The sequence below is a fragment of the Ammospiza caudacuta genome, chromosome 6 (assembly GCF_027887145.1).
Source record: "Ammospiza caudacuta isolate bAmmCau1 chromosome 6, bAmmCau1.pri, whole genome shotgun sequence".
NCBI classification, from domain to species: Eukaryota; Metazoa; Chordata; class Aves; order Passeriformes; family Passerellidae; genus Ammospiza; species Ammospiza caudacuta.
This window is the reverse complement of record NC_080598.1, coordinates 49,349,808-49,365,042: the sequence shown is the minus strand read 5'-3', so window position 1 is coordinate 49,365,042 and position 15,235 is coordinate 49,349,808. Positions and strand designations below refer to the sequence as shown.

Below are 15,235 nucleotides of genomic sequence, written 5' to 3'. Positions count from 1 at the left end.
TCAGGGAAATTCCATGTATCCTATGGAAATACATACCATTTGTATGAGAAGGAGCAGAACCAGGAAAAAGAAGAAAAAAGATATTGCAGTCCTTTGTACGGTGTCAATAATTAATGAAAGTTAAAGCTCTCTGAGAAAGGAGCAGTTTCCCTAGATGCCTAGAGTATGTTAATATAATTTTAGGGGCTGAAAATCTCATCTTCGATATCTTGCTCAATTCAATTTTTTATTTCTAGTGAAAAAAGCCAAGGGCATTTTGTATTATTGACTTGACTTCCAATTTCTGTTGAACAGGAACATGATTTTAGAGTTGTAGCATCTTATTTAGTATTTTTTATCTTTTGAAATCCTGTCAACCTGATTTACAGTTTGAAGGTTATCAGAAATCCTTTGACTTTCTTACAATTTCTGCCTTATATATCTTTTTTTTTGCTTCTTACTTTGGATTGTAATTTGTGGTTTGATCTATCCAAAGGCAATCCATCAGATGCTTACTTTCATGGGGTTTACTCCCTTTTTTCAGTTTGTAAGTAGTATTGACTGTGCAGTGCTATTAATTCTGAAGGACTAAAATCACCTTTTCCTGTAGCACAAGCCATACATGTTTTGTCCATCAGTGTGTAAAGCAAGGCTGGAGCTCTTTGCCCATTCAGTCACCCTAAGGGCTGTAATCATACGAGAACTGAATGCACTCAACTAACACTTGCATTTAATAATTAAAGAGGCAGTATTCATTTCTAGAGGACTGCAACTAAAGATATATTAGGCAGGTCTTGTGTAACACCATGGCCAACTGGCAGTACATTGTATTATAGCACTGCTGATCCAGAACACAATACTGCAACTACTGTCATGACTCATAATAAGCTACTACTTTCTTTTGTGGTACAAGTTTTGCTTGTAAAATAAATGAAGAGTACACTTTGAAATGATGAAATTATTAAAGCAGACTAAATAAAGAATGAAGAATATAGATCAATAAAAATTACTGCTGTTGTTTTATTTAATCAGGATATGAATTAATATTCTTTTTCTCTAACCGGTTACCTTGTAAAGCTGTGTTCATAGCATTCACTTGTATTTTTCATTGATTACCTTTGCATACATTTTTTTGGGTAGTACAGGGGATCAATTTGGTGAAGGAGAGAAAAGTAAGAAGATACATAAGCCAACATGTTTGACAATGACTAAGCACAGAAAATCTTTTTCAAAGAGCTGAGAGGATGCTTTGTGAATGATGCTGTCCTTACTTGACTACTGTCATCTCCATGCACAACTTTGTAGTAGAAGATAAGATAGCTTTGTAATTTGTGATTGTGAAAGGTATCTCAGACTCATAATGAATTTTAGATTTAAAAAATTGTGAATTTTGGCTAAATCTGCCAGTCTGTCTTATCAAATGCATCACTTCGGGGATGTATTAGTCCTGCAGAAGGTGCTGCCTCTTTGTATTATGTAATTGCTTTTCTTACAGTTCTCTGTGTGTCACCCTACTAATGTTCTTACTTCCAGCTCTTTGTGTGCATGCAAAGTTGAGTCATGGGGGTTTTCATCTTTTCTCCTGCATGAGCGTTGCAGTTAAAGCTTTTTTTTCTTTATGTAAATATTGAAATGTTTATAATGGGATGAATGTAAAACTATTGAGTTTTTTCTTTTATTCATTTTATTTTTTCATTCTCTTTTATGGCATAAAAAGAAATCCTGCCACAGCAGTTTTGTGAGTTGATATGAACATGTTCCATGAAGGATGACAGTCCATTCTATTGCTCATTTTCAGAAGTGAGATTGATGTACATAGTAGAGTGATTTTGTTTTTCTCAGAGCTGTCATGCCATGGTCCTGATAGAGTCCACATATTCGTTTATGTCCATTACAATGCATTGTGAAGAATTTATGTGGAAATGACCAAGGAAAGAACTGAAGAAGTCATGACATGCTCATTTCCATAGGGTGTGTGGTATTTGTAAATGGTATTTAATGGGTGAGTTCATGTGAACTCTCATGTAACTTTTATGAAAAGCCTGAAGAGAATAAATTAAATACTTTATTCACAAAAGTTTGACTGTAGATATGACTTCGAAAAGAAAGGTTTTTGTGACATGACTTAATGTCTTGGGTAAATTGTTTTTGTTCAAGGCTCTTGGTAGGTTTTCTATTTGACATTGAGTTGAAACACTGAATCTGCAGCATGGTTGTTGCCGATAGGATGTAAGCATGATGAGAAGAAACTAGATTCTGGACAAGTGCCATTATAGGAAACTTGAGTGGGAGGTTATACCTTTTTGGTTTAGGAATATTTTGTCATGGTTAAGACCTTCTGTCACACTTTGCAATGTGATTGTGATTCCAGATGTTAATCCATTTAACTACTGAATTCTAGGTCTTGCAAAGACAGTCCTGTTTCACACTTGGCATTTTTAGTATAAACAAGCCTCAGAACAAAGCTAAAAAAATGAAGTGAGTAACTAGGATCTATTTTGGTAATATATTAATTTTCCAGGCCTCATGATCTCCATTTCAAAATAAATATTTGCTGCTTGTGTTATATGGAGGGAATTTTTTTCTTGAGTCTCAAATGTCATGCTATAACAGCAGGTATAGAAGTTACCTAGGAAGAGCAAAGGTATTATTGTGCATGAAAGATCATTAAAATTTTAAATGAGAAATTGCTGCAACTCTATCTGAGCATTTGAAGGAAGCTGCAACACAGTGAATTGTAAGTGAAAGTGAGGGTATGTTTGTGTTTGGCTGTGGGTCCTGACCTCAAACCAAAGAAAGCCAAATGCAGATAAGACAGATACAAGAGAGCAGAGCTGGTGACAAAACAAGCAGGGAACCTCTAAATAAACTGGCTACATAGGATCTATAAAGCCTTAAGGAGTCTCTAAGACATACTTGTTACCCTCAGCTTCTCATGAGCCACTTTGTATCTTTACCAGTTGTAGCTGAAATTACTGTAGGTTTTAGGATTGTCATGTGAATATAAAGATCTGAACCTTTTATGACATCCTGGGTTAGGACAAGGTACAGATAAGTTAGTTCTAATTTGAAAATACTTGAGTAAAATTTGAAGGAAGGTAGGAAGAAACTTCTTAGTACACAAGATCTTTAAATGGTGTTTAGTTTATAAAATGAAAAGTTTACCAAATGTGTTTTAACAAAAAGAGCCAGAAATGAGTCAGATGACAGCTAATTGTGCAGTACTAAAAAAGTATTAAGGACTTTATGGGTTAGATTATTAGCATCAGTGCAATGTCCCTGAAAGGTGCCTGATTGGTCATTGCCTTATAAATGTGTGTGTTTTCTTCAGAGAAGTAATTGCTGCAATATGTTAAGGGATACCTTTTTCCTAAAGAGAAAATACAAACAATTTGAATTATACCACTTCAAAGAAAAATTTTAGAAATACTTTTAAACTTTTTTTCCTCTTTTTATGCCACTCTATAAGGTCCAGGGTAGGAAGCATTCAGTATTCACTCTGTTTAATCTTAATATAGATGGCACAGAAACTCATAAGAATCTTATCATAGTATAGTTCTTTTTTACAAGTAAATTGATATTAAAAAAGTTTTAATAATGTATAATGATATGTGCTTTATGGTTAAATACTGGAAGCTTAAAATCCAACAGCACACTTTCTCTATAAAATTACTTGTGGCCTGGCTAGCAGCCAGAGTCCTTGCTTTAAATAATAAAAAATATAGGCTCTTTTTAACACTAAATTGCATACTTGCTTTTCCAAAGGAAGAGGTTAGATGATCTCCTTTATGGCAGTGAATTGCTCCTTTTCTTTACAAACTATTTTGGAGAGAAGAAGGTGCTTTCACTATTAGTCCCTGGAAGGCTAACAAGTGCCAGGCTGCAGTGATGTGCTGTACAGAAATGGCTGTCAGACAAGAACAGGGTTACTCGTGACTGGTGCTTATTTTTGGTACACTTGCTAGTATTTTTCTTATAACTCACTCCGTGTGCTTCTTGCTTAGACTTCCCTTTTAAATTTCTTCTGAATTTAAGCTTTAAAATAGGGAACACAAAAAAACTACAGTGAATGTTCAGCTGTGCAGGCTGGACTTTGAGTTGTTTCATCAGCCAGTAAAAAGAAAAGCAAACTCTACTGCCAGACACTGTTTCAGATATCCAGGGCAAATCCTTGTGCATAATGACATGAAATGCTAATTATGTCCTGTGCTGCTTTTCCTTTGTTTCTTTCAATTAAGGGAACTGTGATGCATACTTTCCGACTAACTTCCTCTTCCTATTGATCTGTGTACTAGGAATTTCTGGTGCTTTCTGGTTTGCTGATTTATCTTGTCACACTTAAAAATGTATGTTTCATGTGACAGATCTCTTCTCATTAAAATTCTTAGAAAACCTGTGATATTGAGAGTGAAGGTTTTATTTATTTCTTAACTTGTAATGATGAGGACGAGGTTTTGGGTGTAGTTCAACTTGTACAAGATTCAATAATTTCTTTTGGAGTATCTGCCATTGTTGATCATTATGGATATGGTGATGGAAATAGACAATTTATCATCTGATACATTATGGAATATTTTACTGCCTTTATTTTTTAATCAGGCCTAATCAGTATGAGCTTTTGTAATTTGTAATTAGGAAACAACTAGAGATATGCTGAGGCTTAGATGACAAGAAGGAGTGTAGTTTAAAACATTCATGGTCTCGATTTAAAAAAAAGTCATGACTAAATATGCTGGCAGTAATTGACTATCCAAAGTACAGTTGCCATTAGATATTCTCTAGTCATAGAAGCTTTTTAATTCCAGTACTTTGAAAAGGTTATTATTTGCCAATGAGATTCTAATCTGACTTGGAAATGATACATTTTATGAGAGTTATCCTTAGTATGCTTAGTATGCTCTGGGAATGTTTTCTATGCAAAAAAATCCTTTGTGAACTTTTTTGCCACAAGGTACTTTAACTCAGCCTTCTTGATTAGACAAGTTTTACATTCAGTGCAGTTTAATGGTGTATCTGTGATAGTGAATGTCGTGATCGCTGTGTGTATTTTAGTTCTCTTTTTTGTTCTGTTATTATTGTAAAATAATCCTCTAATTGCACTCTGTGGAAAGATGTAGTTAATACTAACATCAAAGTGAATGCAGCAACCTGAAGACTACAGTGTATGATACCATCACAAACCTTTTTTAGATTGCACATTGCCAGAAAAGAGGTGTCAAGTTTAATAGAGTATTCATAGTAGCAACCCAAAAAAATGTCAGGTACAGTTACCAAAGTTTAGTGTGTTTTTTATATAGATTTTTAGACCAATGTAAAAGCTTTCATAAGAAAATGAATCTGGCATTTTAAAAAATTCTTCAAGATGGTAAATGTAAATTAAATATTGAGTTTGGGGTACAGCCTTTTACGGAAAGGGTTGCGATTAAATGTTTTATGCCATGTATATGGCCTTCATTATTTCTGTACTGGTAAATTCTTTTTATTGCTTCTACAGGTTCAGTCCATGCCACATCAATAGCAGCTTCCAGAGTGGAGCAAGCATTGTCCGAGGTTGCCTCTTCCCTGCAAAGCAGTGCCCCTAAACAAGGTCCCCTGCATCCTTGGATGACTCTGGCTCAAATATGGCTACATGCAGGTATTGTGATAGTAAAATTTATTTTTTATGCCCTCCCCTTTATTGCTGGGCTAAGGACTTACCAAAATCTGTTTGCTTTATTCAGAATCTGTTATCACTTATCAGATCATATTTTTTCCATGTGTGGGGCACCAAAACAAGCCAAGAAATAAAAAGCATGCTAGAGTTGCTCTGTGTGTAAGATCATTTATGAAAAATAAGGCAGTAGTTTTAGAATGTAGCTGTTACCAGTAGAGTCATATCTTCTGTGGAACAAATACAGTACTCTCTCCCTTATCCCTGAAGAATTTAGTTTCTGAAGTACCTAGAGTATTTTAGTGCTTGGAAATCTAGGTGTCCTTGCAGAATCACAGACTATTCTGATTTGGAAGGCACTCAGAAGGATCATCAAGTGCAATTCTTAAGTAAATGATGCATGAGGGGATGGAACCTGTGACTTTGGCATTATTACCACCATGCTCCAACCACCAGAGCTAATTCCAGGTCACTGAATCCTTTGAATAGAAAAAGATGTTTGTAAGATTTTTGACTAGAGTTCCTGTAACTACAAAATTTTATAATAGAAAAGAAATAACTCTGCAGGTGCAGGGAAAGAAACAGTAGTAGTACTGTTGAGCAACCTGTCCCTTGCATCTGTGATAATGTGCCCGAATTCCCTTCTTTTCTTTCTGCTTTCATTAATGTTAAAGATTCAGGATTGTTTGTCTAAATGTGGAGTCATCTTGAGTGCATTTAGTATTGTTATGATGCCTCAAGCCTCAAGCTAACTGCAGTATCACAAGTAGCTGTTACATAAAATTTTAACCAGAAAATTATGATCCAGTGTATTTTTATACAGTTAAAAATGTATAACATGCAATTGTTTTCATTGGTAGCTGGATCAGAAGGATGTAATTTAGAAATCAGCCAGCAATTGTTATACTTTGTTCTGCTTTCAGAGCATTTTTCAGTGACATATTTTTTTTCTTTCGTGTTTTCAACAAAACAGTGCTTTATTTAGCATTTATATAGCATTTAAATTTACCTATTTGCATCTACAGTTTTGTGGTGTGAAAGTCATTGCAGGGTAATGGCTCCTAGTTATAAATGGTTTAGTGGTTTAGAGAAAAAGCCCAGAAGATTGGAAACAAAGCAATTACAGTGATTAATAATAGTGATCTCATTTGGTCTACTCAAAAGCAACACAGATTAGAATAGGGCAAGGTCCAACAGGGTGTAGTGAAGTCTCCTGCTCTGCATTGTGGCAGCATTGACTTTAAATATTTATAAACTGCCACAGATGACCATCTACAGTAACTCTTAGCATCTATAATGCTGATAATTTTTCAGCCTTCTGGGGCAGCTTGTTCCACTACTTATTTTCTGTTTGGTGGGGTTTTTTCTGTTTTTTTGTTTTTTTTTTTTTTAATTGTGGGTCGTGGCAGTTTGGTTTGCCAATCTGAGTTTCTTCTTTCCCAGCCAATGCACCAATTAATGTAGTGGGTTTAGTGGTAGCCAAATGCCAATGCACTCACTACATTTATTTACTCATTTCCTGCTATGAGATAAGAATTAGTAGGAGGGCAAAACAGGCTCAAAACTTTAAAGGGTATAAAGAAAACTTTTTAAACAGAATTAAACGATAAAATAATAAGAAACTGAGAATAAAACTTCAGAACACTTCTAGTCCTCCCACACCCTCTTTTCTTTCTCACTAACAAGGTAAAGAGGCAAAACCTGGGGCTTTCAGTCAATTTACCACCTCCAAAATAGTCTTTCTTCAATTCTCTTAGAGAGAGGAGTCTCTCTTGCCATGCCATAGAGACTTCTCCACAAGAACAACAACAACAAAAAAATCCAAGACTTAAGATAAAAATAGCAAACTAGAAAGAGTATTCTGGGGTTTCAAACAGCTATTTAGAAGTTGTAAGTGCTGATACACTTAGAAAAACAACTTTCCTGAAAGAGTAATGCATTTAAAATAATTTAGGTAGTAATTTCTCTTTTAAGTTGCATAATTTTTTTAGGAAAATAGTCTTTATCTAAAGTGAAACTATTTACAAATAAAGCACATATGACAACATCTAGTCATGGTATGATGAAGCAAGAATCATTAATTGGTCATGACATTCCTTCCACAGCTGAAGTCTACATAGGAATTGGGAAGCCTGCTGAGGCTACAGCATGTACCCAGGAAGCAGCTAATCTCTTTCCAATGTCACATTATGTTCTCTACATGAGGGGTCAGGTGGCTGAACTGCGTGGAAACATTGATGAAGCCAAACGCTGGTATGAAGAGGCCTTATCCATTAGTCCTACCCATGTGAAAAGCATGCAGAGGCTGGTAAGTCTTGAGCCCATGGCCATGAGCAATGTCATCTCAGCTGGTGACACTGTACTGTGAAGTCCTGACTTGGTGTAGGTAACCATAACTTGTGAGTTTGGGATCTGTATTCTACATTCAAAATGCTTTGGAAAGAGTCTTTCCTGGCATTTATTCTGTCTTTTGTGTGTTGGGACATAAAAGGATTTGCAGGCCACAAGGCTATTTCAATCCTAGTAGAAACTATAGAAGAAGAAGCAATTTGCATCTGCCTAATATTCACGCCATTGGGAAGTGAAAGTGGCTTATGGTAAGAGAAAAGTTGGATACTGTACAGGAAAGACCAGTCATTTTGGTATTCTGAAGTAAAAGTTAAATTCATAAAATCATAGAACATTCTAAGTTGGAAGAGACCTACAAGGATAATCAAGTTCAACTCCTGCCCCTGCACAGGACACCCCAAGAGTCACACCATGTGTCCAAGAGCATTGGCCAAACACTTCTTGAACTCTGTCAGGATGGTGCTGTGACCGCTGCCCTGGGGAGCCTGTTCAGTGCCCAACTCCTCTCTCGGTTTTCCTGATATCCAACCTAAAACTCTCCTGACACAACTTCAGGCCATTCCTTCAGTCTGTCACTGGTCACAAGAGAAGAGATCAGTGTCTGTCCTTCCTCTTCCCCTCACAGGAAGCTGTAACTGCAGTGGGGTTTCCCCTCAGTCTCCTCCATGCTGAACAGACCAAGTGCCCTCAGCCCCTCCTCCCATGGCCCCCCCCAAGGCCCTTCCCCATCCTCATTTCCCTCCTTTGGATGCCTTCAGTTCCTTTATTTCCTTCTTACACTGTGGTGCCCAAAGCTGCACACAGCGCTTGAGGCCACACCAGTGTAGTTCAGCTGTTTTCTACATTCTGCATATTTATTGAATGCTTTTGTGCTATCTGATAGGTTAGCACCTGGGTTTTTGAAAGGTAGAGAGAATCAGTGTTGCCCCAAAATTAATGTATAACTCTGAGTACAAAGGTACCTTCCCCAGTATAAACATATGTTTGTTTATATACTTCATGGATACATACATGTATATATTGTGTGCTTACTATGTTAGGAAAATTACTTTTAATCTAGTTTTCTTCCAGATAGAGCAGAACAGAAGAACTGAAATCAGCTTCCTACCCAATCTTTTTGTTCAGAAATAGAAGCTGGTTTCTGCCTAGGTACTTATGAATTATTCAGAGAAATTTCTTGTGCATCCCTGAGGGAAACATATGAGACAAAAGATCAGATAGGAAGGCAGCATTGAGAAAGTTTTTTGTTTCACCTTTTTCAGCATTTCAGGATATTTGAGCCTGCTGACAAATGCCAAAAGATTGCCTTTCCTGAAGAAGCAGGCAGTCAATCTAAAGCAGTGCAACTCAGTGAAAATGAAAGCTCATGTTTTGCTGGATGTCTTTTTGCCCCTCCTCTGAATGCACTTTTGAATAAATAGTCTGTAAACACACAGTGCTCCTCAGAATGACTGAGAAATTAGCTGTCTAAGAGACATGTGTTGTGAGATGAAAATTACTGGGCTTCCAATCCAGGTTTCCTTTTTATGAGATTTTCTGTTTGAGTCCTAGCTTGAAGGTAACTGCTCATTTCATTGGATTGAACAGTCCTTTTTAAGAATTCTTATAATTTAAAATTTTGTTTCTAAGAGCTTTTTCTACTGTTCTGCACCTTTTCTGCTCTAGGATGATGTTTTGAGTAGATTCTGAGAGATTTATGCTGTTTAAATACAAATATTCAAGACATATGCTATAAAAATACTTTTCCATGTAATGTCATGTAGGAGAAAATACAAACTTCTGTATCCTTCTTGACCTTTTGACTATTGCAAAAAGTATTTTAATGAGGAAGCTTGCAGTGTTTACTCTTGCCTGTGTGTATAGATGAATATCTGTACATCCCAACACTTTGTTTATGTATATTTACCTATTTATTAGTAAGAAATATGGTCTCAGTGGTAGGGGAGCTATCACAACAGCAATGTGGAGGTACCAGCTCTATGACAACAGCTCAAACATTAACTTCTAATATTTGTATTCACAATTCTAAGCTGACAATTGGTTTATGAATTGGTTCTGTGCAAAAAAAACCCCTTTATTTTCTGTGATTAATTTGATATTTAAAAAATATTTTATATGGCTTTCTAGCAATGCTTAGAAAGTAATATCAACTGCAACTTTTTCCACATAAAAGTTACCTTAGAGCCTATATTTAGTGAATTTTAGTGAAGTTTTGGTGAATTTCCTTTTGAGGGGCAAATACTGACTATAAATCATAGTAGCTTTATGTGTAAAATGCAACAAAAAGTGAGAAAGATTTAAGGATGGCATGAATTCTAGCATGTAGCATCTGTATCTAGACCTGCTTCTCCAAGTGAAATTACTTGAAATATTTGAATTGGAAATCAGTTTGGAAGGACTTTTGTTTGTTTTTATTAAAATTTTAGAATGAGTGACACCTGCCACTCAAGAAAATTTCCTGATGCTAATGATTTGAAAATCTGGATCTTTGATTTGAGGGTCTTTGTAGTTCTCCAGAGTGGGGGAAAAAAGCTAAATAAAATGTGTGTTTCAATTTGTATGAACAACAATAGCATATTGGGAAATAGGAGTTTTCTCCTTTTATAATCCATCCTTTTAATGAAGTTACATCACTCTGGTAAGAAGGATGAAAACCTAAACTTAGAAACATTTACTATTTTTCATATAACATTTCATACAATATTTTCACCATAAGTCTCTCTAAGTACCTATTCCTGAATATGATCTACTGTTTCTACACAGAAACAACCTTGTTAATTTAAATTCCTGGAGAACTGTGTAAGTGGAGACCAGAAAGGTTAGTTTTGTGGCTTCAGAAGTGTTGTACTTCTTCCTGGGAGTTAAAGCATGTGCTGTGCTTTGGAGTTTCTGCCAAAAGACTCCTGCATTTGTCTCTTATGCAGATCCACATTCTATCAGTGTGACCATGAAGACTCTGCAGAAGTCTAGTGTAATATCTGAATGAAATTGCTTTCTATTGGCTGGCATCATCATTTTTGCAAAATTACAATATTTTTAAGGAAACAATTTCTTACTCATGTTGCTGTTGTCTCTAAGGTCTTCACAGATTTACTCCTGTTTCAAGAGAGTTAGTAAAATGAAAACCAGGAGATCTTGATGATGGTGTGAAAATTGGAGCAGTTAAGAGTGATGAAAGAGATCTGTTTGCCAACAAAATGATGATCAAAAATGGGAGGGTTTGGCAGGGGAGGTTTTTACCTTACTAATGAAATGCCTAAGACAACATAACACCAAATGTTGGAGTCTTGATCCATGAGTAAATGAAAAATGGTTTAGCTGTACTCTGCTCAACTAAACTTGGGAAATGAAGCTGCTTGGGCCATCCTGTTGCATTGCCTAAGATGGGAGCTCTTCCAACAGAGAGCTGGCTGCAGGGGCAGCATGTTCCTGTTCAAGCTCACTGCTATTTCCAGCCCTTCTAAAATGTTGGGGGGGTTATTAATTAAATCAGCCCAACAACAAAACTAGCTTTTTCCAAGGAGAAATGCTGTTTAAATTCTCTGCAGTTCCTTGGGGAACTAAATTATTACTAAATTATTATTTCCTGCACAGTTAATGTCTTAATCCATATATTCATTCACTTTATTTTGTTGAGCAATGCTCATTTTAAACTCTGCCTTATTCTCAGGTGCTATTTTTTACTGTTTATCACTAACTGAAATTTTCTCCAAGACAGAGGTTATACCAACTTGCTATTTGGCTAGCTCTGACTGTTCACAAGATGTCAAGAGGGAAGCAATAACATGTCAGTATTAATTAGGTGTACTTTACAGAATTCTTTTGAACAAATGCAGTGTCCTTTCTTCTTTTTAAGGTTTGTATAGTGCACTCAGAAAAAACAGCATGAACTTGTGTTCTAAAGCTTTGAAATGCTTTGGTTTGTTTTCTGTATTTCAAATATTTTTTTTCTCACACCTAATGAAATTTAAAATTTTCTCTGATTACCTAATTTTTAAAAGATGATTTACACTTCAGTGTCATATACCTATGGTTATCACCTGCCTGATTTTGGCCAGAATGGATTTATTTATGCAACTTTCTCCATTCTCCCTACCCTTTATCACCATCTCCAGATTTCTGCATTATTGCTGCCTTCCTGCTTTTCTCATTGTTTTCCTCCACTGCAAAAAAAAAGAAACAAATATTCTTTTATCTTCTGCAGTCAGAGCACTGTTGTGGAAAGTAGCCCTACTGCTGATGTCTGGAAACTCCTGAAACAGACCATCATTCAGTAATGCCTGAAATGGCAACGAATATTTCAATCCATTGTCCAGGAAACAAATCTGTGTATTCTCTCTCAGGCTGAAAATTTCCTACTTAAATCTAGCATTGAGGTGAAATAGGTGTCCAGCATTTGTATGCTGCTATAATCCCAGGAGACTGTAGTATTTCCTGAATATCAAAAAAACCCACGAAAAACCATAGCACTTGCCAGTTAATTTTATTAGTAATTTAGGTTCTAAGAGCAGAAAACTAAAACAGGAAGGGAGAAATTACCTAAATAATTTGCTCATGTAGAAATTAGTTTTCAAAAAGCAATATCTTTAGGAGTTACATTTCCTACTTCACACTGTTAGATACCTGTTAGTTTCCTATAATTATGCATAGCTAAACCAGATCTCATAAGGCTTAGATTAACTATGTGTGCTTTAACTCTCAGTTATAAATACAGTTATTTATTTCTTACTGTACTATACTGACTTATATTATTTTTCAACCCAAAGACACAGCCAGAAGCAAGTCTGGTATGTATGGGTTGTGTGTGCTTGTGAGCCTGTCACAGATGTTGAGTTGACTGAAAGGAAGGAAAAACAGAGAATACTTTAAAACATGAATTTAGAACCTATTTGAAGGGGTCATATGAGTTAAGGAAGAGAAACACAGTCACCCAATTAACTTTTTTCTTTCAGTAATTCAGTATTCTCATGTGGAAAACATTCAGTAATTAATTTGATTTTTATCCTCAGGCCCTGCAGAGTAATATTATTGGTTTGGACCTAACAGGTTTGTCCTAAGCACATTGTGCTGGTTCTCATGGGTGGTTTGGGTTGTAGGTGGTTACTACAGAGCTAAATGCTGATGCCAAATCTCAGTGCTCCTTTGACTCACTCTCTAAGCATCCTTATGCACAGGGTGCTTGACGAAGAATGGAGAAATGTAGGTCATTGTTTTGTTAGATTTGTGTATAAAATGTTGTGGGTTTGCCCTTCAGAAACTTCAAAATCATTTCATAAAAAGTAGAGAAAGCAAAATACGTGTTTGGCCAAAAACTCACTGCTCCTTATAGAGTGCATTTTACTGTGATTTGACCACATCTAAACATCTAAATATTTCAAGTGGTTGCATTCAGTACCCTGAGAAAACAATGGTCATTCTGCTTGCATTTTGAGGTGGAAACCATTGAGTTCAAGGACCATTTCAATACATTTTAAATACTTCATCTGCTGTGAGGCACTCACAGGCTATATTCTCTTCTGTCATGAAAATTTTATTTCCCCTTTTAGCCTTACAAGAGAAAACCATCAGTGCTTGGTGCAGTAAAAAATTGCATAAAATCAACATGCATGTTCATTAGTGCTTGAAGTATATTACAGTGGAAATCAAGGTGAAAAATTAGGGAAGTGTTTTTCCCTGTTTGTTTCAAAGTTACTTTATTTTATTTTTTAATTGAGATCAAATACAGCAGTTAACTACTTCATACTAACTTGGAGAAAGATTAGTAGAATTTCTTAAGTTCTAAATGCTGTATCTGTATTTCACAGTACTCTTTTAACGCAGATCTATATATGTTCAGTATTTGACAACAATAACTGCTACAAAGCTGAGTTTAAACTAGAACCTAGTTTCCCTTTTGGAAACAGAAAGTGACTGTAGGAATTTGCAGCACTAATTTTGTTTATAGCTTGAAGCACTGAACTCCCATTTACTCAGCCAGGACTGTGTTGATGCCTGAGAACTGTTGTTCTGTAAGTGGAATTATGGGGCTGATGCTATTACAGGTCCTGCTTCATAACAGACTTTTTTTTCACATTACTCTGTATTTACTCCAAATGGCTTAAAGCAGCTGTGACAGGAGCAGATCTTTCAACAAGAAAATACCTCCATTCTTGGATGCTTTTCACCCAAAAAGTGAGCTCTCTAAGGTCTCTTCAACTCTTTGGTGCTGTCCTCAGCTGTCAGCCATTCCAAGAGGAACTCTGCAGCTTCCTTAAATGGGTGTTTGGTCTAGACAATCTGAGGAGCAGAAGATGCAAAAGGCAATCTGATTTTGTGCAGCATGCACAGTGGTTGCATTGAATGGAACTGGACTCATATGGAGCAACTAAGCTGTTGAGGTGTGCTATTTATTGATAATCTAGTAGCAATGGTTAAGGCAGCTTTCTGAATACAGAGAAACTCTTTCAAATAGAAATGTCAGGAAAGTTAATTTAAAAGTATACCAAAAAAAAAAAAAACAAACACCCTGAAACACTTAAAGGCTCAGAAAGCTAGGCTTGTTGTTTGTTTAGGGTTTTTTAACTTTGGGGGTTGTTTGTTTGGGGTGTGTTTTTTTTTTTGTGTGTGTTTTTTTTTGTTGTTGTTTTTTTGGGTTTTTTTTTATTGTAGGGGTTTTTTAGCAGAAGGATTTTTGCCCGCAATCTTAGCTTTAAATTTCTGTTTTCATGTTATCTATGTGATAGATTTTTCCACAGTTTATCTATTCAGGCACAGCTTGCCAGAAACCATTTTATCACTTCTGTTTTGTTCCCATTTTAAAAAGTGGAAAATTAATTAGTGTCAGATGCTGGCAGAAGGAAGGGATGCTTTGGCTAGAGTTACTGCTCTTTATTTGGCAGGTCACGAATCATTCCACTGTTTTTATTGTATTGTGTGGAACTGATAAAATTTCACCCACCAGATAATTCATGACAATTTGCTGCTGAAGCAGGTCAGTCTGCAATGTGCAGTATTACTCCAAAGTGCCTTCTCTTTGGAAGATTTTAAGAATCTTTTTTTTCAGTTTTTGAAATACAAGTAGTGTTTATCGCAAGCTTTGATTCACATTTTATAGGATAAAATCTTTGAATTTGGTTCTGTTATCAAAACTGAGCTATTATTAATTCACTTCATATACAGCAACTATGAATCAAATATTATAATTTGGGAAGTAGCAACCAAGTATAGTTTCCAGTTAAGGAAAAAATCCAAGGATCATGATGGCCCAGTCTGGAGCAA

General features: G+C 35.9%; 1 protein-coding gene across 2 annotated transcripts in view; it reads left to right on the top strand.

Moving 5' to 3' along the window:
- Positions 1 to 15,235, top strand: part of TTC7B (tetratricopeptide repeat domain 7B) — a 117,336-nt gene that overhangs the window by 82,268 nt on the left and 19,833 nt on the right. For both annotated transcript variants that reach the window (XM_058806325.1, XM_058806326.1), the window contains 2 exons: positions 5,474 to 5,614; positions 7,735 to 7,937. In XM_058806325.1, the coding sequence (XP_058662308.1) occupies positions 5,474 to 5,614; positions 7,735 to 7,937 (344 nt within the window). The remainder of the gene's footprint in view (positions 1 to 5,473; positions 5,615 to 7,734; positions 7,938 to 15,235) is intronic.